Source organism: Psammomys obesus, unplaced genomic scaffold (genome assembly GCF_907164565.1).
Source record: "Psammomys obesus unplaced genomic scaffold, mPsaObe1.curated_primary_1811, whole genome shotgun sequence".
Taxonomy (NCBI): domain Eukaryota; kingdom Metazoa; phylum Chordata; class Mammalia; order Rodentia; family Muridae; genus Psammomys; species Psammomys obesus.
Genome location: NW_026585587.1, coordinates 2738499 through 2761038, shown reverse-complemented (window position 1 = coordinate 2761038; position 22540 = coordinate 2738499). Strand labels below are relative to the sequence as shown.

Genomic DNA, 22540 nt, shown 5'->3' with positions numbered 1-22540 from the left:
TATTACTTACTGAGATACAAAAAGTATGAAAGGTTTATCTATTAAAAAACTAAAGTTTCTCTTTCAGAAACTACTTTCTTTAGTTTCAGTAACTAGATTTGTGATCTTAAGTTACAGAAGATTTTCTTGTGCTCTTGAACCCAATAAAACAACAACATGATTTGAGTTTTTGAAATTCTGTCCTTTATCTTTAAATAGTACTTTTTGTAGTATTTTGTAGTTAACTTTAATGTGACTGTCAGGAATAACTAAAATTCAATAAAGCATTTGATTAATTCAAAATAAAAAAACTTTAGTTGGTGAAATTTATGTTCTAGAACAGGTTTTCTCAAAAGTAACAGTCAAATGAACTGAAATTTATTATTAATGTTATTTCGACAACAAATGTAGTTATCTCAATAAAGTAGTAACATTGTCTATAGATAAATAATGTTCCAATGAGGCAAGTATCACATTGGAGTTGAGGGTATGACAAGGCTGGAGTTCTAGTTGCAGCTCCACATGGGGCCAGTGGTTATAGTAAATGGGCATGTTTGGATTTGAAGAGATTGTTCTCATGTAACCAAAATGATAACTCTATGCCACACTAAATTGACTTTGCATCTTATATATTTTGAGGAATATAAATGAGAACATATACTACAGAGATTGCAATACGCTTAGTACCCGGTACTCTTAGACATTGAAACAGCTTTCCAGTCCTGTTTCCTTTCTTATTTAAACTTACATCTTAAAGTAAAATGTATAAGGCACAGTATGTGATCTATCACCAGCATGGCCTAACTTTAATTGTTGGAGGGAATCAGAATGTAAAATGAAGTAGACCAATGAGAAAATAAGCAAACATACTAGCTGATGCCTTTCATTTGATCCTGTAGATATGGATATATTTTAAATTCATTTTAACAAAATTTCCATGGCCTTTCCTCCTTTTTGTATGTTGAATATTTTTGAATGTATATTACCTGTTTCCTATAAGTATTTGAAGTTGTATTTGTATATAAAAATTCACTTCTTTTTAATATTGTTTTAAAAGTTAATGTACATGTACTGGGCATGACACTCCAGAGGCAGACAGCCAGGTCTCTTATGAATTTGAAGACACCTTAGTCTATATAGCAAGTTCCAGGCCAACCAGAGCTAATAGTGAGTCTATCTCAAAATAATAACAGTGATAACAATAACAACAACAGAAGTAATAATAATGTAATAATCTATAACTTTTGCTGGTTTCACTTCTAGGTGTTAGAAGATAATGACTATGGCCGAGCAGTAGACTGGTGGGGCCTGGGTGTTGTCATGTATGAAATGATGTGTGGGAGGTTGCCTTTCTACAATCAGGATCATGAGAAACTTTTTGAACTAATATTAATGGAAGACATTAAATTTCCCCGAACACTCTCTTCAGATGCAAAATCATTGCTTTCAGGGCTCTTGATAAAGGATCCAAATAAACGGTAAGCTTCAATAGCAATTCATAAGGTACTGATGACTTTGGTTAGTTTCTCTTGTGAAAATTAATTCAAATATAACTGACATCAGGAAGCATTTTATTTGCTGTTAAAAAAAAAAACTTTCCTACTGAGATACTGACTTATAAGTGCATAATGTAGAATAGTTTAAAAATTCATCAACTCTTTCCTAACTTGAAAGTATTATACAAACTTACCAAATAAGGATGTTTGAGAAATTCTTTATTTGTATTATGAATAAACAATTTCTTAATTATCTAAATCTTGATCTTTTAAGGGTGGGCGGTTCCCTTTTCTTCTTTCAGTTTCTAGGGCTTTTTATTTCTACTCACATCATAAAAAGAAAAGGCCTATTTCCATTTTCTCCTCCTCCCACTAATCTAGGTTAACATTTCTATTTTTATTATTTAAAAATTTTCCACGTATAGCTGAAAAGATGATTATAAAAGCAAAACACTGTAATTTTGTTTTTACAGAAATGTTTTAGTTATGACCTAAACTCTCCTAAATTCTTTACTGCTTAGTCACTGTCTTTTGTTCAGTTTATGTATTAATGGAAAACACACTCACAAATTACATGTTAATAGTTTCTGTTTATAAAATGCCTCATAATGTCAGACAGTGTGTGTGTGTCCTCTCCCTCTCCCCATGAGAGAGCAAGAGAAAGAATGAGAGAGAGAGAGAGAGAGAGAGAGAGAGAGAAGCTGTCCTCTTTCCCTAAGTATCAGAACTTACTTTAAAGTTCACTGATTTCCAGGCATCTGTTCACAGAAATAGCCACCTGGTAAAAAGTTTTACCAGCACTGTGTTTTCTGAGAGCCATTCAAAGATCATATTGAGTGATCTTAGTGACCGGAGTGTTTCCTTAGGCTTGTAAAATGGTTTTTGTCTCCCCAAACATACTTTTCTTTGATTTAATTTACTTTTTAGTGTCTTTCCAGGGTGGATCAAGTAGATAATATAAGCATTTCATGTACAGAAAGTGTTTTGTTCATGGTCTCACTGAAAGTTCTTGTGGAACAAGAGTAGAAAACTATTTTCTTGGTGTATGCATAGTGTTTCTTATGTATCTTTAAACAGTGTACCAGCTTTTCAGTATTGGTTTTGAGATGTGTTGCATTTAAAATTATTATTTCACAGTTATATAATGAGCAGTGTTTGCTGAAAGGTTGTCTTTAAGCAGAGCTATGCCTGCCATTTTATCTTTTTGGGTAGAGGAGAATCTAATCTTTGACTTGGTTTCAAGGGCAGTGAATTTTTGTCCCATGTTATTCTGACTTTTCCATATAACTTTGGTCACTGTTTCTTCTGTGGTTGTCTCTGTAAGTGGCTGGTTAAACAATGTCTTGCTTGTGTTTTTCCTGTCTCATTGTATTGGCTTATTCCCATTCTGCAAATAGCACATAGTAGGTTTTTGGGAACTTTTGAATATATGTCAGGTAAATTTCAAGAATGTTAGGGCGCCATATTTTCTCCTCTCAGATATTGAAAATATGATGCAGGCTTATAAAGTTCATATATCAAGACTCTATACTGCTACCTCAGAATACTGGAGAATGCAAATATGAATAGTATGAACAAGTTTTTTTTTTTTTTTTCTTAGCCATTTATAGGATAACAAAGGGCACAAAACCTACACTTGCATATTCTCAGGCCAAACTGTACAAATGCTTTTGAAATCATTAGTGCAGCATAGGGGACTTTGAGAACCTGAACTGGCCATCTGGAGGCCTTAGAATTTGCACTGCCATTCAGGCATCATTTACATTTAAAATATAGCTAAAATTGCACATGATCATGGATTTGAGAATTCAGTGACTAGACCGTAGAGTATGAGTTAGGTGACATTCAAAGATGAAGCAGGTGTATTAGGTCATTTCTTAGAAAATAACCTTTATTCAGGGAAGAATGAAAAACCAGAAAAATGCTTTAAAGAGGTAGATGGTATAATGAGATATGTATGATAAGAAGGCAAACTTGGCAGCTGTGGCTAGAAAAGTAAAGGGCAGGAAGACAGAGCACTTTACAAAGTCTGCATGGCAAATACATCGCTTAGGATGCTTGAGGCAGAAGGATTTAGGGTTTCAGGCCAACCTGAGCAACATAGGGAGATTGTATCTAAAAAACAAAAACAATGGACAGAAATTTCTATATAAGAAATTTGGGTCTTTTTGAAGCAAAGGTTAAAAAAATGAATACAGTTTTGAGAATGAGTAAGTAGAAATGATAAGGAAGTTGGTATGGGGAATCTGCCCATATTGGGTGATTAGTTTATGGAGCAAAAGCAAAGACAGAGGCTTGTAGTGGTGGGTGCTGAGAGTAACTAGATAAACCAAGTCTGAGATTTCTTTGGCAAATCTAGATGAAAGTCTTAAGTAAGGATCTGGAAGAAATGCAGTCAGTGCTTAAAAGAGTCACAGCCAACTGTAGATTTGGGTGGCCACTGGCATCTAGGAGGTAACGAAAGGCAGGAAACTAGTACAGAAAGTAGAGTATGAAAAGACGAAGCCTGGGACAGAAACCCGGGAAATAAAACAGTTTAGCTCTAGGAAGAAAATAAAGCCAGCAAAAGCTTCCAGGAGGCTTTGAACACATAAGCAAATAATGTGATTTATGTTTTTTCATTGAGGTACTTTAAGTGATGGATGCCTGAATTTTTCTGATATTCTTTACTGAATTTCTTTCAGTTCTATCAAAGGATCAGCCACCATAGGGCTTTATTCCTTATTCTCTGTTACTCTATGGTCCTTCCTCATGTCTTTCGTTTATCCTCCAGTGCAACTTACGTGAAAAGCATCCCCTCATGCTGGGCGCAATACTATAGGAAATGGGAGTTCTATGACATTCTTTGTAGTTAAAAACACATTAGAGGTAATGGTTTCTTTGGCATTCTGATATTGGAGTTTAATAATAACTCAGTTCAAAGTGTATTTTGACATCATTTTGAAGTCTTTAAGTTTTATGTTAGGGAACCATCAACATTGAAATGTTGACAGCTTCACACTTTGAAGAAGCTGTCCTAAATAAAGTATTTCAGCTTCTAAAATGCAATCTACGACTGTAATCTCAGGCACTGCACAGAATTTACAGGCAGTATTTTATGTATTTTAAGAAACATGCCAGCTATGTCCTAAGCCAATATATTGCAAAAGAACTGAGGTTACACAAAATGATTAACCGAATCCACATTGATATATTTTTTGAACTTGTAGAATGTTGCTCTTTTACTAAATGTACCCTCTCAAGTATACATTAAATGCAAACAATATTGTAAACTATAAGCAAATGGTAACTGTGTGTAAGAACCTAGAGTTCTGATTTTTTTATGCATACTAGTTTAATTTATACTTTGAAAATTCTTTTTAGAAATAAATACTTTGGTATTTCCACTTTTCTTGTGTCTTAAGCAACGCTAACAGTGACTTTGTTAATTTAGTCTGCCCTCCCACGAGTTGGCAGCATACCAGGGGTTAGACAGCATAACTGGAGAGCAATGACTATAGAGACTGATGCTAACTCTTAAATAAAATCACCAGACTGAAGCCTCCAGATATGAGGCTTATAGCATGCTATAAATATTATACTATCTAGTGTCCACCTCTGGAGTGAAGCTTACTTGAAGGAAGAATTCTCTGTAGATCCTGAAGTGGGCTCTTCATTCATGGATCCATTGACTGCTTCAGGTTTCATCCTGACTATGTCAGAAGATCTAGGCCCTTCTCGGACACATCTCTCTTACACTGCATAGGCACAATTCCAGAGAATTGGTCCTTATTTACTTTCTCTACCTGCTTGTTTTTTCTCTCTCTCTAGTAATGTGTTAATATTGGTATGTATCGGTTCACCAGAACTAGTTTTTAAATTTTCACAGATGTTTTGAGCTAGACATATTATTCAGCAGTCATTAATTTTTTAAATCAAATTATGCAAATTAAGAATAGTGAGAGTGAAGTCACAACTTACCACTCTATTGATTTTGTTCCATGTTAGTTATCTTGTTTCTGAATTTATATTCATGTGGAAATATTATGTAGTGATTTGATTTTCTACTATGGTGTTTTGAAATTGGCCTTGAGGGTATCGTTCTACTAACAAAATTGTCCAGTCCTATAAGCCAGTGTTTGATTGTTGCTTTGATTCTTTAGATTTGAGACATAGATGGAGGAAAGGTTAATAGCACAGCTTAGCTGAAGAGCTTTTGTTTTCTGTGACATTGTCAATGCCAGGAGATGTAGATGAAGTGTTCTTCATGGTAGAGAGTGTCTCGTCAATCAGCACTCAAGTTTGCTATTTCTCTGGTCACCTCCTTCTGTGATTTAACATAAACAAAGAGCACCCATGTCAGAAATAGTTAGAAATCATACTCATTTATAGTTGAATTTGGAATTGAGCAGAAGGTTAGGGCTTTCTGTGAGAAATTTATGGCTGATTTATAGTGGAAACATTGTGTACTTTTCTTTGTATATATTAGGCTTTGCATCCCTTATAACAGTAAAGATTATAATAAAATCAGTCATGCATATGTACCTGGGCACGAGCAAGGCCAAACAAAGCTCTCTATGTTAGATTTAATTTCAGTATGTTTATCTCTTCTTTTTCTCTTCTTGTTTTTCTCTAGTTTTCTTTTTACCCCTTCTTTCCGTTCTTATTTTTTCATATATATTTTCTTTTTAATGAGTATATACTAAATTGAACCACAGAGGCTAAAAAATACTTATTTTTTTTAAAATCAAGTCATGTATTGTTTAAATAAAAATAATTTTAAAACCTAGGGTGTGTTTTTATATTCTGAACTGTATAGCAGTTTGAACTGTAATGATATTTTATTGATAATAATATCGTTTCTGTGCCATTCTTTTGAGATATGAAAAATAGTCTATGAGTTTTTACTTGGGACTGTGCTCTCCAGAGATAGTGGTTTGTTTGTTTGTTTGTTTGTTTGTTTTATCTTTCTTGAGACACAGTCTCGGTCTATCTCTGTAGCCCTGGCTGTCCCTGAACTCACTTTGTAGATAGGTTGGCTTTGAACCTATTGTGTAGAACAGGCTTGCCTCAAACTCAGAGATGCATCTGCTCAGCCTTCTCAGTACTGGGATTAACTATACTGTGATCACAGATCTTTTTCTGATCCTGTTTACTTTAATAATAATGTACTTTAATAAAGGAACATTTTGACTCAGTTATTCAAAAAGGAACAGTGGTAATCACTTCTCTTCTTATACATGGTGCTATCCATGTATCTTGTAACCCCAGAGGGGCTGCATTGTCTTCACTTCACAGTTGGAGCTTTGGTCTCTTGTTCATTACCCCTCTATTCTCCACCTCTTCAGGCCACTTAGGAAAGCCTTTCTTTTACCTTCCTCAAGGGTAGTTCTTACTTAGTAGCATGTGTGGAAATTTAGCTGTTAAAGTTACTTTCTATTTTTTTGGCTATGCACTTCAAAAAAATTATTTAAACACCAAATTTTGTCTGTACAAAACTTTTTATTATTTGAGTCATGTAAATGTTTCACATTCATTTAATTTTTTTTTTATATTCACAGCCTTGGAGGAGGGCCAGATGATGCAAAAGAAATCATGAGGCATAGTTTCTTTTCTGGAGTAAACTGGCAAGATGTATACGACAAAAAGGTAAGCTGTCGCTATGGTAGTCTACACAGCAGAGACTTACCTGCAAAGACTTTAATAATGGAGTGATATTTTCTGTTTTGCTTTGGTGTTTGCATTATATTGGAAAATTTACAGAAAACCAGTTTTAGTATTTGACAAAGTATTATCTCTATGGTCTTATTTGGATTCTCTTTGTTACTTGTAACATAACATTATCTCCCACAAAACTGATTGCTGTCAGTTGTGTTCCTTTTGTTTTATTGTGATGTGCATTTTTCTGTTGGTTTTTGTTTACTTTTTGAGACTCTGCGTCACATTTGACTCAGGCTATTCTGGGTTTGCAGTGCATTCTGGGCCATACTGGTTCTCCGGCCTGTGGGCTCCAGATGTGTCACGTGCCTGTCTTTATCAGTTGTAGAAGTCCTTTCTGCCTTCAGATATCATAGAGATACTGACTTTGAGTTTTTAATGCTTGCATACATTTTCATATGTGTACATGTTTATGGGGGTAGAAACTGAAGTCACATGTATTCTGCCTTCACTTTCACTGAGCCTGAAGCTCACTGATGATGTTGGCTTGGCTGGGCGGTGAGCTCTGGGGAACTGCTTGTCTGTCTCTCACCCATGAGGTAATCACTGTGAGCTGCCACACAAAGCTTTTCACATGGGTGCTGGAAATCTGAACTCACATTCTCATGCTTATGTGCCAAGTTCTTTACCTAATGAGTTATCTCTCCAGCTCTTTATGTAAAATTTTTAATTTGAAATTTTGATAAATTCAGCAATTTACATAGAAATTTTATCTAATTATTTTGTCTAATCTAGCCATTTCTGGATTTCCTTATTTTTATCTGAAGCATCATTTTTTTTTTGTGCCAAATACTTTTTTTTGATACCTATAAGAAGATAAAAGTACATATGACATGGAAAATGACTGGTATTTCACTTTTATGTTATATTGTTGATCATGGAAAATATGGTGATTTTCTTCCCATTCCTGTAACTAAGCATTTAAAATAACTTTCCATTTAAACACTTTGCTCAAATCTTCAATCAAACTTACATATTTTGAGTTCCTAGTACATGACGCTACAATATATATTAGGTCCTTCACAGCTTCTTTGAATCTCATGAGCATTCTGAAATGCTGTGAATGTTCATTGACTCCATATAGACAGTATCCACTTCACATTACTGATAATGATCCTTGTGAGATGCTTGTATACCTCAGTATGCCTCTGTGAACTGTGTTCCACCTTTATCATGACTCTACACTACAAAATTGGAAATAGTAAATGGTCAGGGACTCTTTTTTTTTTTTTTGGCATATAGAACTATAAACTTCAGCTTACTATCATCCCTTGACTACACCCTGTCCATGAAGTACTGTTTCATAAGAACAGGAGGAGGGGTATGGTTCAGAGGCAGGGCTCTTGCTTGGCATGTGTGGGGTCCTGCATTTCATTCCTAACACCACTCATGGGAAATAAATAAAAATAATTAGAGCTGGAAAGAAGGAAGGAAATGTTTCTTTAAAAGGCAAGGGTCAGGATGCATTGTGGAATTACTAACCTACAGAAGGGGCTTCTCAGTCCTGTGAGGAAACTTCTGTGTAAAGAATGGCTTTCCTTAGCAGTGTTCAGATGGTCACATCAAATTGCTGTTGGCAGTACTGGAGAACACTCTAGAGCCCAAGCAGTGTGTCCATGAAGAAATGCCTTGCCTGTCTACTGGTCTCCATATGTTCAGAATAAACATGGTCCTACAAGTAAGATAACCAAGTATTCCACTTGTGAGGATAGAAATTGTACAAGGAAAGAAGCTTCAAAAATGGAACTTTATGTATGTAAAGAAATTAGAAGTTTAAAGCTTATTACAGGAAATATGAGAACAAAAATGTCAGTTTCTATGAACAGATGATTTACCATGGACTCATAGCTTTTATAAGTTCTCCGCTTGTCTAGTAGGGAGCCAGTATTTTCAGACAGTCTTACATAGTCAGGAACAACCTTACCACAACACCCTTCAGTTTCGCATTTCTGGGTTCATATAGCACAATTGAGTAGGGCAACAATACTCTGACAATTTCTGGCAATAGTAGCAGTTTAACAAAGTCGATAAAACGTCTGGTATTTTGGAAATATAAATTATGAAATAAAGTATAAAAATTAAAAAATTTATGGGGTCTTTATGTCTTTAAAGTGTGTAACTTGGATTAGTGAGATGGCTCAGTAAATAAAAGGCACTTGTTCCCAAGCCTGCTGACCTCATTCAGTCCCCATGACACACATCGTGAAAGGGGACAACCTGTCCTCTGACCTTCACATGTGAGCTGTGCCCCATGCAGACCCTTCTATATAATAAGTAATTATAATAAAAATTAAAACTTGTAACTTACGCACAACTGGGTGTTTCATCTTTAAGTTAGCATTGTTACTAACAAACTTTGTGTTTATTATTTCATATATTAGTTTATAATTAATGCCTTTTTTCTAATAAAAATGTTTTTGATAGGATTTCACTTTGTATCTCTGAGTAACTAGAATTGACTGGTAACCAGGCTGGCCTTGAACTCACAAAGACCTGCCTGTCTCTTTCTTTTTCTAAATGTTTGCGGCAAAATAGATATGACACATTTAGTACCTTAAAACCAGATGTAAACCATTCTCTGCAAAAACAAAACAAAACAAGACAAATAAAAAGTGAACTAATTGTAAAACATAGGAACAAACTTAAAAGAGCAGGTCCTCTGTTTTGGAACTGTATCTTACTCCCCTTTGCAGAAAGGGACATGCCACTTGAGTCATAGAAGATTCTGATCATTTTAAGACCCTTAAGCTGGGCTATTTTTCTGGTGGGGTGCTTGCTAGTATGACTTTGTCAGCATACCGCTTCCTGCTGTTTGAGGCTGGGTTTTTCTATACAGGCTGTCTTGCCCCCATACTCAACTTCCTCCCCCTGGCCTCCTGAGGCCTTGGATAATAGGTATACACTAACAGTCCAGCCTCAGAGCTTCTTTTCTTTTCTTTACTTCTCTTAATTTTTATAATTATTTATTTTATGTGTATGAGTTTCTTGCCTGCATGTATATCTTATGTGTGTGTGTGTGTGTGTGTGTGTGTCTGTGTGTGTGTGTGTGTTTAGTGTGTTGGGATGCTGTGGCTTGAACCTAATGTCTTCCATGGGCTTGGGAAGTGATCTGCCCCTGTTCTATGTCATTAGCCCCATTTGATTATTTCACCATTTGCCTGCTTCTTAGTTTACTTGGCTTTTCTAGTTTCTTTACATTAAAGCTATGATTATTGTTGTAAGACCTTTGTTGTTGTTGTTACTAATATATTGCTTAATTAAGCCCAAAGTTTTAACTAGGACAGTGGTTCTTAACCTGTGGGTTGCAGGTTGGAGGTTGAACCACCCTTTCACAGGGATCGCTTAAGATCATTGGAAAACACAGATTATTATTTACAACTAGATTATTATTCATAACTAGCAAAATTACAGTTATGAAGTGGCAATGAAAATTAATTTTCTGGCTGGGGTCACCACAACAAGAGGGTTGCAGCATTAGGAAGATTGAGAACCGCTGTGCTAGGGACTGTTAGGTGTGTTTTTGTTTGTTTGTTTTAAAATGCATTTTAAATTAAAAATATTTTAAATATTATATTTATGTAACATAGAAAACAGAAAAAGAACAGCTAAATATTAGGGTATGAGGAAGAACAGAATGGCTGTTCAGAATATAAAAGTTTATTGACCTATCTTTGCATCTGGTTAATTTTGTTGTGTGACTTTTTTGTGTGAAATTTTTAATAATAAAGTTTAAAAATTAAATTACTAGGGATGGGGGGAGAAGAAGAAAACACAGATTCTGCTTTTCCTCCATCACATGTTTTTACCAAGATGCTTGTATGGATATGGGACACATGTTCTGCTAAGATGGCAGATGGTGCAGTTGATGTCGTCAGCATTCTCCTGTGCACTGGTTCTATCAGTTACTGACACGCAGTTGTTGCAGTCGTCAGCCACCGATGTAAACATCTTTGTAATTTTGTGTTTCTTTTTTGGTTTTGTTTATTTTTTAATTGTTTTCAGTGATCCTATTCAAAGTCAGAGCTTTACATGTGTAAGGCCGGTGTTTTCCCAGCCCCACTTTCTGTATTTTGAAGTTGCACCATCTGCTGTACATACATTTAAATTTAGGACTGTTAATGTCGTGGTGAATTTTCTCCTTAACCCATGGGATTGTTTCTTGTTTTTTTTTTTTTTTTTTTATTAAGTATACAGTATATTGTGTGTGTGTGTGTGTGTGTGTGTGTGTGTGTGTAGGATGTCTTAACATTTTACTTTTATCTATTTAAATTATAAATAAGCAGATTCATTTTAGCATGTAGTTTATTTTTTTTTATTCACTAATAGCATAAGACTTAATGAAATGTAATGTTTAGTTATCTTCATTTAATTCATTTATTGACATAGTTGTCTGGCTGATTTTTCGTTACTGTTTTTTGCATTTCTCTTTGCCTACCTCTTTTGTGACTTGTTCATATTTCTGGTTCCGTATTTCTTCTGTTACAGTCTTACTAGCTGTCTCTGTTATGTTATTGTTGGAGGTTGTGGTAGACTCAGCACTTTTGGTTTCACTCCCAGTCTGCTTTCAGCTGGATCACATCACATACAGCAGCACACTTTCCTCCCTTCGCCATTTCTATGCTGCCATTTTCTAAGATTTTTTCTTTTATACAGTAAATATCACAGTGTATGATATATATCAAAATACTTTTTGCTTTATAGAGAACTGTTTTGATCTTTGCAATGCTTGGGATTAAACTTATGCTAACCACTTGCTAAGTAAGCCCTTTCCACCACAGGGCTGCCCCTCTAAACTTTTGATAATAAGGCTTAAAATTGGTTGAAACGTCTAAGCATTTACCATTTACCATGCGTCCACCTGGTGTTGTGTTTCCTGTGCGTTTGTTTTTTTTTTTTTTTTAGCCTGCACTCTAAATCTGACTTTAGCTCTATACTTCAGGTGCTTTGAAAACATTAATGGAAAGGAAAATTAAAGGAAATATAATATTAAAATAATGGAAAGATGGCCTTTAAGAAGGGAGAAGGGCAATTTAAGGAAAGATAAAGCAGCAATACATGGGACTCACAGAGACTGAACAAGCAACCAAAGAGCAAGCATGGATTGGACCTAGGCCCCTACACTTATGTAACCGATGGTCAGCTTGGTCCTCGTGTGGGTCCCCAGAAATTGGAGTGGGGACTGTCTCTGACATGGACTCTGTTGTCTGCTTTTAGATTACTTCCCTCTGGCAGGGCTGCCTTATCAGGCCTCAGTGGAAAAGGATGCTCTTAGTCCTGATGAGAATTGATATGTGTGGGTTAGATGGGGAGCTCCTATTTCCTGAAGAGAAGGGTTGAAGAAGAGGGTCGGACAAGGAGGAGAGGATTAAGGGGGCTGTGATGGTGATGTAAAGTAAATAAATTAATTAATTAATGAGAAAATAAATAAATAAAAATTAAAAGCGCCCCCCCCCCCAAAAAAAGAGCAGTAATACCTGGCATGCCTGACCTGAAGGGCGAGGAGACTGATGTGAAAATGGAGAGGTGCCTGTACTGCAGGACACATCCTGAACTGTGTTGCTTCTTTGTTTGGAATAAGGAAACGGCATGCATTATAGGGGCCTTTTCAAGTATTCTTAGTATAGCAGTATGGAAAGGACTCTAGAAAAGAATCCAATTAAAGTTGGCCTCAGTGACGTATGCTAACTTACAGGAGCCTCATAGAATAGAATGAAGGCATCAAAGGAGGAGAAAGAAGTGTGGATGATAACTTAAAGAAATAGGAACTGATTTTAGTTTAAAATTACAAGGAAAAAGGCAAAAGAGGAAGAATGTTTATTTTAATTCAAAAAGAAATTGTCTAAGGACCAAAATTTGAGTGAGAACAGGAAAGAATGAGGAGTTGGAGGATGATTTCCTCTACAGGAAGAAATGGATGATAAAGTAGGTGAGAAATGAAGGTTTGCAATGGAGAAAAAATGTGGATGAGGGATAATAAATATTGGGAAACATGCATGGTCAAGAATGGAGTTTGGTTTTGAGAGTACATTATTACAACATCTATCAAACTCTTTGGTAAAATGTCCTATGGATGTCACAGTGGAACATTTCTTTCTGAATTAGGCAGGATATTCCATTACCCGGTTAGTATTTGTGGTTGAATTGCTGAGTGACTGACAGCAATTTTGCAGATGTTAGTGGCAATGATTGTTTTCATATAACAGGAACACCAACAGAGGAATGAAAAGCTAAAAATAGGGTTTTAGGTATTGTCAAATTGGTGTTTTTCTTATCATGTTCAATTGATGGGTCATTTTAAAACTTTATTCAAAGAAAGATACATTCCAGTTATGTGCTAGACATTCTGATGGCTAACATCACAATTACTGCTGCCTTTTGCCTATTAAGACAGTTTACATAGGATGCAAAAGAACATGCAGCTGTGAGAACTAACATGAGTTATTTCATAAGATATAAGTAGTTTAAGCTCTTAAGAGAGGCTATAGAAAAAATATGCATAGATTATTTCTTACAAGAATTTCACATAAGACAAAATCTGGGGAAACAATTTTGGTAAATAGAAGCACTTAGTGGCCAAGTGTCAGAGTACTGCGAACAGGAAGCAGTGTTGTGGCTCTGAGTAGATGTCTGTACAGAGATATTAAATATGACAAGTGGCATGTTTCATGTGTAAATATCAGTAGTATAATGTGAGAACACATTTTGTACCAAATTATAGCATCTTCATGTGAAAGAAACATTTAAAATGCAAAAAGAACTGATTAAAGTTCTTTTATTTAACACAAATAGAAACATCCTATTTTTTTTTAATGATTTAAAAAGATGAAGCTTTTGCTTTCTTGATTGTTTACTTTATAGTTCTTTGATTTCTGCTATAATTTCTGGTTTTCTTCTTTCTTTGGATTTAACTTGTGTGCAATACTTGGTGTAACTAAAATGCCCACTTTGGTAGCTCTAGTTTATGGATTATAAATATTTATGGTGCATAAATGTGGTATAGACCTTCATTCCTTTGATACGTTTTATATATGATTGAGGTCAGATGTGAACGTCAATTAATATTACATGGTTACAGAAAAATAAATATTTTTCTATGTTAAGAATGAATTGGTATTGTAGGGCTTTGCATATAACATAGTTATATAATACATGAGAGATTCATTTTATGTGTACATATTCCATATTGCTGCTATTTCAAGTATATGTACACATGTATACACAAAATATAAAGTGAGTTTTTAAAATGAGAAACAGGGATAAAATAAACCACAGTTTGTACATAAAATTAGCTACTATAGCACATTGTTTTAAAGAGATAAAAATGTAGTACCAGATTACTAAATCTAGGAGCACTAAACATTCTTGTTGCAAATGTCTATGTCCCAGTATTTTGATTCACTAACATATAATGATTGAGATTGCCACAGGTTTTAAGGCAGCTAAGACACTATAATCATGGTCTGTCACAAAAAAAGCCAGCTAATACTCTGTATTTCTTAAGCTCCACAACCTTAATATTGAAACAAGCAAACAAAAATTAAACAGAGTTATAAGTGATTTGTTGCTAAGGGAAGTCTGGGGAGACTTACTTTAAAGATCTAGTCCTACACTTATGTTGCATTTCCATCCCCAGTGGAAATATGGAGTATGATTTATTTTCAAGAATTTAAGAAAATTATCTGTCTGTATTCCTCTATTTAGAGATAGTGAATGTTAGAATATTATTCGATGCAAGAGCAGTGTGGAAAGAATTTAGGGAATTGTAATTTTCCTACCACAATGTACTTGAGTTTGCACAAGTAAGCCTAAATTTAAACATGCCTTTTTAATCAGCTGAAGTTAATGTCTTAAACACGTTAGTTGTCTATTACAGTAACAAGATAATCCTTACAAAAAGAGGACACACTTATTTCATTCACAGTTTTGGAAGTTTTCACTATGACTCGTGAATCCCATTTGTATTGGGCTTGTTAGTGAGACAGATCATGGTGGGAAACACAGAAGGAGAAATAAAAGGGAGAACCCATAGTTCCATGGTCAGCTTCAAGAACACAGCTTGTAGTGATGGGGCACTGGAGAGATGGCTCAGTGGTGAAGAGTATTGTCTGCTCTTCCAGAGGTCCTGAGTTAATTCCCAGCAACCACTTGGTGGCTCACAACCATCTATACTGGGATCTGGTGTCCTCTTCTGACATCCAGGCATATAAACAAATAAAGTACTAATCTGCATGATAGATAGATAGATAGATAGATAGATAGATAGATAGATAGATAGATAGATGGATGGATGAATCGATCGATCAAACAATCTTTACATAGTCTTCAGTGATCTAAGACAAAGCTAGGCCCCATCTCTTAAAGTTCAGCACCTTTCTGAAGTCAAGGACTTTATCACATGACTTCTGTGGACTCTAGATTCATATTGTAGTCATCTCAAATCTTGATCCTATTGTTTCCATCATTCGGGACATTTTCTAAAAACACAGTTACTTTCAAAGAAAGAACTGTTTGAAGTGTAATGCATTTGCTGGATAATATATCAAGTTTATACTTCATGACATGATTGCGGTTTACTGAGTTAGCACATGAAGTCTAAATAATTTATAGTTAAGTGTTATAACTGATTTGTTAGTACTCACCATTTTTAAAGGGAGGTATACTGTTTCAAATGATACAGGAATGTCTAAAAGAAGTGTTTAGAGAAAGAAAAAGATGCTGTGATAATATTGGCCAAAGGAGAGCATTAAAAAGATGTAGTAGTGGTGTACTAGAGTCACCATAAGAAAGTGCCACAGAATATTAGTTTTTGGTTGTTTGTTTTTTTCATTTTCTGTCATCTATTTTTTATTTTTTATTAGTTACATTTTATTAACTCTGCATCCCAGCTGCATCCCACTCCCTCATTCCCTCCCAACCCCACCCTTCCTCCCTCATCTCCTCCCTCCCCCTTTCCAAGTCCACTGATAGGGGAGAACCTCCTCCCCTTTCATCTGACCCTGTTTTATCAGTTATCTTCAGGACTGGCTGCAAAGTCCTCCTCTATGGCCTAGCAGGGCTGCTTCTCCCTTGGGGGTAGGGAGATCAAAGAGCCCACCATTGAGTTCATGTCAAAAATAGTCCCTGTTCCCCTTACTAGGGAAACCCACTTAGTTACTGAGCTACTACGGGCTACATCCGAGCAGCGGTTCTAGGTTATATCCATACATGGTCCTTGGTTGGAGAAACAGTCTCAGATAAGATCTCTGTGCCCAGATATATTTGGTCCTTGTGGAATGTTGAGAGTTCAAGATAAAGGCCTACTTTCTTTGTTCTCTTTTTATGGCTTACATTTGCTTTTCTTTCTCTAGGTTTGATACGGTCTTTCTTCAGTTCATGTATTTGTGTGTCCCAAATCCTTTAAAATTTTTATTTTTATTTTTAGTTTTCAAGAGGGGGTTTCTCTGTGGGTAGCATTGGCTGTCCTGGAACTCATTGTAGCCCATGCTGGCCTTGAACTCACAGAGATCCACCTGCCTCTGCCAAATTCCTCTTTTTATAGGTACTCAGGAGTGTATGGAAGCCACTTTAATGCTATGAACTCTTTGAAAACTCTGTTTAAAAGAGTCAAGATCTGAGGCAGTAGGGATATTTCCAATATAAACAGTTGGGGGAAAAACAAAATTCACTCCTTAATAACACAGAATTAAATTTTACTGTGCTGTCTTTTAAAGAAATTTTAAAGCCTGAAAATTTGTAATAAATTACAGAGACCTAGCATCACTGATCCTTGATGTGGGAGTGCATCTGATGAAATATTGTAGCAAAATTTTATAAGTCCTTCCCCACAACCTTTCCCATATACATGATGTGAAACCATTTTTTTTTCTCTACAAATGCTTCTATTTCACTGTATTTGTTCCTGCTTTTATAGTGCAGTGGTGTGTAATGCATCTTATCATGAATATCTTGGCTTTGATTTTTTGACCAATATTGGGTAGAGTTATTCATTTATTTTTATTTCTTTGAGACAGTATCCCTCTGTGTAGCCTAGAATGGCCTGGGACTTCCTTTGTAGCCCACACTGGCCTCAGACTCACAGTGCCCTACTTCTGTCTCCTGATGCTAGGATTATAGGTTTGTACCATTAAACCTGGTTCAAAGTTTGGTTATGAGCCTCAGCATCTGCTTTGAAACACTGCTGGGTAGAGTCTTTCAGAGACTCTCTGTGTAGGCTCCTGTCATGTTCCCTGTTTCTCCATCTACCAGTGTCCGTCCCATTTGCCTTTCTGAGTGAGGATTTATCATCTTACCCAGGGTCCTCCTTCTTGCTTAGCTTCTTTAGGTGTACAGATTTTAGTATGGTTATCCTACATTACATGTCTAATATCCACTTATAAGTGAGTATATACTGAGTGTTTCTTTCTGCTTCTAGGATACCTCACTCAGGACAATCTTTTCCTGCAAATTTCATGATTTCTTTGTTTTTAATTGCTGAGTAGTATTCCATTGTGGAAATGTACCACAGTTTCTGAATCCATTCTTCAATTGAGAGACGTCTGAGTTTATCAAAGCAGATGCTGAGACTCATAACCAAACTTTGGGCAGAGTGCAGGGAATCTTATGAAAGAAGGGGGAGATAGAAAGACCTGGAGGGGACAGGAGCTCCATAAGGATACCAACAGAACCAAAAAATCTGGGCATAGAGGTCTTTTCTGAGACTGATACTCCAAACAAGAACCATTAATGGAGATAACCTAGAATCCCTGCTCAGATGTAGCCCATGGTGGCTGACCCTTTGATGACTTCCCCCTGAGGAGGGAGCAGCCTTATCAGGCCACAGAGGAAGAGAATGTAGCCAGTCCTGATGATACCTGATAGGCTAGGGTCAGCTGAAAGGGGAGGACCTCCCCTATCAGTGGACTGGGGGAGGGCCATGGAGGAGAAGAAGAAGGTAGAGTGGGGTTGGCAGGGAATGAGGGATGGGGTTACAGCTGGGATACAAAGTGAATAAACTGTAATTAATATAAAAAATTAAAATTACAAAAAAAGAAAAAAACTTGGTTCAAATTTTTGTTGTCTTGTTTCCTTTCATTGTACTGGAGAGCAGACCCCATTTTCCAACTTAAAAAATAGGATCTGTCTAGAGAATAACTATTTTAACATAAATTTAGTGACCGTGAGGTTGGGGAAAACACACTTTTTTCAATCCAAGTGTGTTTCTTTCTGTAAAATTTTGGCAAAACATGCCAGTTTCTTCATTCTATTTGTCATTTCCCTATCCCTGTAAGAATTATATTCTGTTCTGGTGAGACTCACAAGTCCTGGGACTGAGCATCTTGTATTCAAAAAGAAACCCAAATGTCTCTGTTGCCCTTTGGGGTCAGAGCTCTGACAAGTGAGAGCCCTGTCATTGCCCTGCACACTCAGCCAGTACAGGGTACCATGGGTCAGGCTTCTAGACCTTGGAACCATGTGAGGCTGTCCTCCCACCCTGTTCCTGCTTTGACCCACTAGGGTCAGTCTAGCTCTGTCGATGCTAGCATAATCACTTCAGACTTCTTTCAGGACACAGTGAGAGCTATGGATGCAGTTTTTTTACAAGCTTCCAGGATTGCTAAGAATTCTAGTCTAAGACAAGAGCAGGCATCAATGCTTTCTCCAAAAGAACAGAATTCTTTACAATAAAAGTGGAGTGTGGTCTATGACTAAGAGCAGCTGTTTTAAGTTGTCTTTTGCTTTGCTTTTTCTTTCTTTCTTTTTTTTTTTTTTTTTTTTTGTTGTTGTTGTTGGTTTTGAATCCCCACTGGGCCAAGAAGGATTTGCGATCCTCCTTCTCAACCTCCTGAGTGCTGAGATCACAGGAGTTCATCAGCACTCCTAGTTAAGTTACATTTTTAATATTAACCACTGAGCCAAGCACCAGGAAAGGAGAGGATAACAAGCATGACTGTTCTTGCTGTCCTGGGAAGAACCACATTCTAGCCTGGTGCTCCACATCCTATAATGGCCCCTTTATACCTGTTATCAGAAACAGTGAAGACAAACTGTACAGTGTTCTCCTCTGGTTTGTGACTTCCCCACTGTTGTGTTTCACATAATCCATTCTATCTTTAGACTACTGACAGGAAAACAAGCACCTTGTCTGCTTTTCACAGTGACTACGCCTTCTAGTCTTTTGTACCATTCATTTCACTGCTTGTTAATATATCTAATCATACCTTAAAAGTTAACTTTTCCTGAATTGAAATCCGTTGACACTATTCTTTTCTTCTTATAGCTTGTACCTCCTTTTAAGCCTCAAGTAACATCTGAGACGGACACAAGATATTTTGATGAGGAATTTACAGCTCAGACTATTACAATAACACCACCTGAAAAATGTAAGTAAATATGTTAAGCAGTTTAACCTTATAAAATAGTTAAAAACAGTCTTCTCCAGAATCATTTGCTAAAGATGAACTCTACCTGTGACTTCTATTTCATTTTTGTTAAGAATTTGCAGCTCCCCAGGAGGGAATAGCAGAGTATCAGGAACAGACCCTTTCTCCTTAGGACACTTGGAGGTCAAATTACAGTCACACTCCTTCTCACTGCTGTCTTAGCAGCTTTTTGCTGTCTTGGAATATTTGTGAAGCAGGAACACTCCCTAGTCCAGACACCTGTTCCCTCACGTCACACCCATCAGAATTACACTAGTTCTGTCCCCTTGTCGTTTTTAACTTTATGGTTAAAACTAGCTTTTTCTTAAACAGTAATATCTTTAAAGACAATGTAGTTTACTATTAATTTGTATGCATGTACTTTAAATTGAAATGCATTAGGCTCTGGGCAAGAAAAGAGAATGTTAGAAGACTACTCTTTATGATTATAATTATTATTGTCCATAAATTATGCACATTAGTAGACTTCATTGCGATATTTCTATACACACGGATACCATGCTTTATCACATCTATGGTCCCTACCACCCTTAATTAACCTTCTCCATCCCTTTACCCTTCCTTACTAGTCCTCTGTTAAGAAGATGGATTAATTCATTGTCAGAACAGTTAGGGTGAGACATCTATGTACAAGTTTGTTTTAAACAACCTCTTGTCTCATGTACCCCAGGCGGGCCCTGAACTGGCTCTTCGGCAAGGATGACATTGAACAGCTGGTCATCCTGCCCACAACTTAAGAATTAAAGCTGTGTAAGAATTAAAGGTGTGTAATACCACAGACAATGCATTAGGCTATATATTCATATACCATTTCATGCCATTCCGTATGTACTAGTATATGCCCTGTACCCCAAGAAAGGAAGGAGGAGAATAGGGTAAAGTTTTGAGGTGATGTTTAGAAAGCTAAAAAAAATCACAGGCATACATATGTAACATTCTTTAGCACTTCTTCCTTTCTTCTCCTTTGTTTTAATAATTTTCTCTACTGTTGGTGGATACTGCCTCTATACACTGAATGTCTGTGAGACAGAAAAAGAAAAGGAAACGCTATTCCTGTAGTGGTCATGGTTGCGTGATTTTATTGTTGAAACACAAACTAGTTCTTAACTGGGGTCCGTGGTCCTACACCAGGAGAGTGCATGCCCTGAGGGGAAGTATCTGTGTACATATGTGCACTTCTGGTTCTTTTATGCCTTTAGATTCACAAGAAGTGGTTACCTTTTATAAGTGAAGATGTTGAAGCCCAGTATTGCACACAGCTGGGAACAGGGCTTACCATCTCGGCTGGGACACCAACCAAGCTCTTAAGATGCCCACATGCTGAAGTGAGCTACAGATGTAGGTAGATTTTTAGTATCTCTAAGAAGTTAGAGACTATTCAAAAGCCTGTGGAGTTGCAGACAGTTAGTAAAGGGTTATGAGTAGAATTTATTGGCCTCTGGTCTCAGCATGGGATGTAGCAATGTGATTGTTCAAAATACTGGGAAACACCAATGAGTGGCTGAACAGACCAAGAGAAGTGCCTACCCTGAGTTCTTGTTCGGCTCTGCCATTTGGATCTAAGGCTAGTTGCATACAGACCATCACTCCCCAGGCTGTAGCTCTCCAGTAGCTTCCCTTTTCAGGATGCATCCATGTTCTCACCCAGAGAGCCACCTTTGATGTCCTAGTACAACGAACAGTGTAGTATGAGCAAGCTTCATTCTACTGTGACAATTCTGTGTTGATGATGCCTTTACATGCTATTTTTCTTGTTAACTTGTTTTCTATTTTTGTTAGTGTAACGTAATATTACTGAAAGGATCTCATGAGTTAATGACTGTCACCAGCCCCAGATAGATGCCTGGCCCCAGATAGATATTTGACAGGTATTTATTAAACAAGTGAACATAAAATGTGCCCAGAGCCAGGAAGGGTTAGGGTCAGGAAGAGTTCCAGCTCTTAGCACCGTGCAGTTGCCTTTGGCTACCCAGGCTTCCTTTGTTTGTCTTTCCTCCCATCTGGCATCTACAGTCTACTTTGGTATAAGAAGATTTTGCTGTCCTTTCCAAAGTACGTTGGAGGGAGTCTAGCTAGTCTATCCTGTTCTGGCCTCACAGGATCTTTCTTAAGCTCTGGAATCTAGAAATAATACATCTGGGCCTTCACGCCAGCTTGACTCATGACTTATCTCTGTCCTCAGTCTCAGCCTCTTCAAGTTGATTTTTTTAAACAAAAGTTTTGGCATTTGAGGATTAAGACAGCTGAACATGTAATTTTGGAAAAAAAAATAGAAATAAGTAGGGCTTGGAAATGAAGGGTTGTGAGTACATAGTTCACTTCAGAAAGTTAAAAAAGTGAAATCCCAATTTGCAGGATAGAAAGTATGTAAGCATAGACTGCAAGGTGGGGAGCCTGCTTCCTGTCTCATCTCTGCCACTTCCTAATTCTGAGATAAGACGCCTTAACTATCTGCTTGACAGGGAGGCACAGAGACTCTGGGATAATGTCTAAAGCCCAGGTTTCTCTGGTGTGTGACTGACAAGCCAACTCTTTATGTTTAGTTTTTTTTTGTTTGTTTGTTTGTTTGTTTTTATGTACAGAGGAACTTTAGATTTTATTTTATTTAAAAAATTATTAATTACAATTTATTCATTTTGTATCCCAGCTGTACCTCCTCCCATGTCCCCTCCTAATCCTGCCCTCCCTCTTCTCCTATACCCCTCCTCAAGTCCACTGATAGGGGAGGTCCTCCTCCCCTTCTCTCTGATCCTAGCCTATCAGGTCTCATCAGGACTGCATTGTCTTCCTCTGTGGCCTGTTAAGACTGTTCCCCCCTCAGGGGGAGGTGATCAAACAGCAGGCCACTGAGTTCATGTCAGAGACAGCTCCTGTTCCCCTTACTAGGGAATCCACTTGAACACTGAGGTGCCATGGGCTGCATCTGTGCCAGGAGTTCTAGGTTATCTC

At 36.9% G+C, this 22540-nt stretch overlaps 1 protein-coding gene across 2 annotated transcripts in view; it reads left to right on the top strand.

The window, feature by feature from the left end:
- The window catches only part of Akt3 (AKT serine/threonine kinase 3), a 211775-nt gene that overhangs the window by 178485 nt on the left and 10750 nt on the right, over positions 1–22540 (top strand). For both annotated transcript variants that reach the window (XM_055608722.1, XM_055608711.1), the window contains exons 11-13: positions 1243–1457; positions 7016–7103; positions 19429–19531. In XM_055608722.1, coding sequence (XP_055464697.1) covers positions 1243–1457; positions 7016–7103; positions 19429–19531 — 406 coding nt within the window. The remainder of the gene's footprint in view (positions 1–1242; positions 1458–7015; positions 7104–19428; positions 19532–22540) is intronic.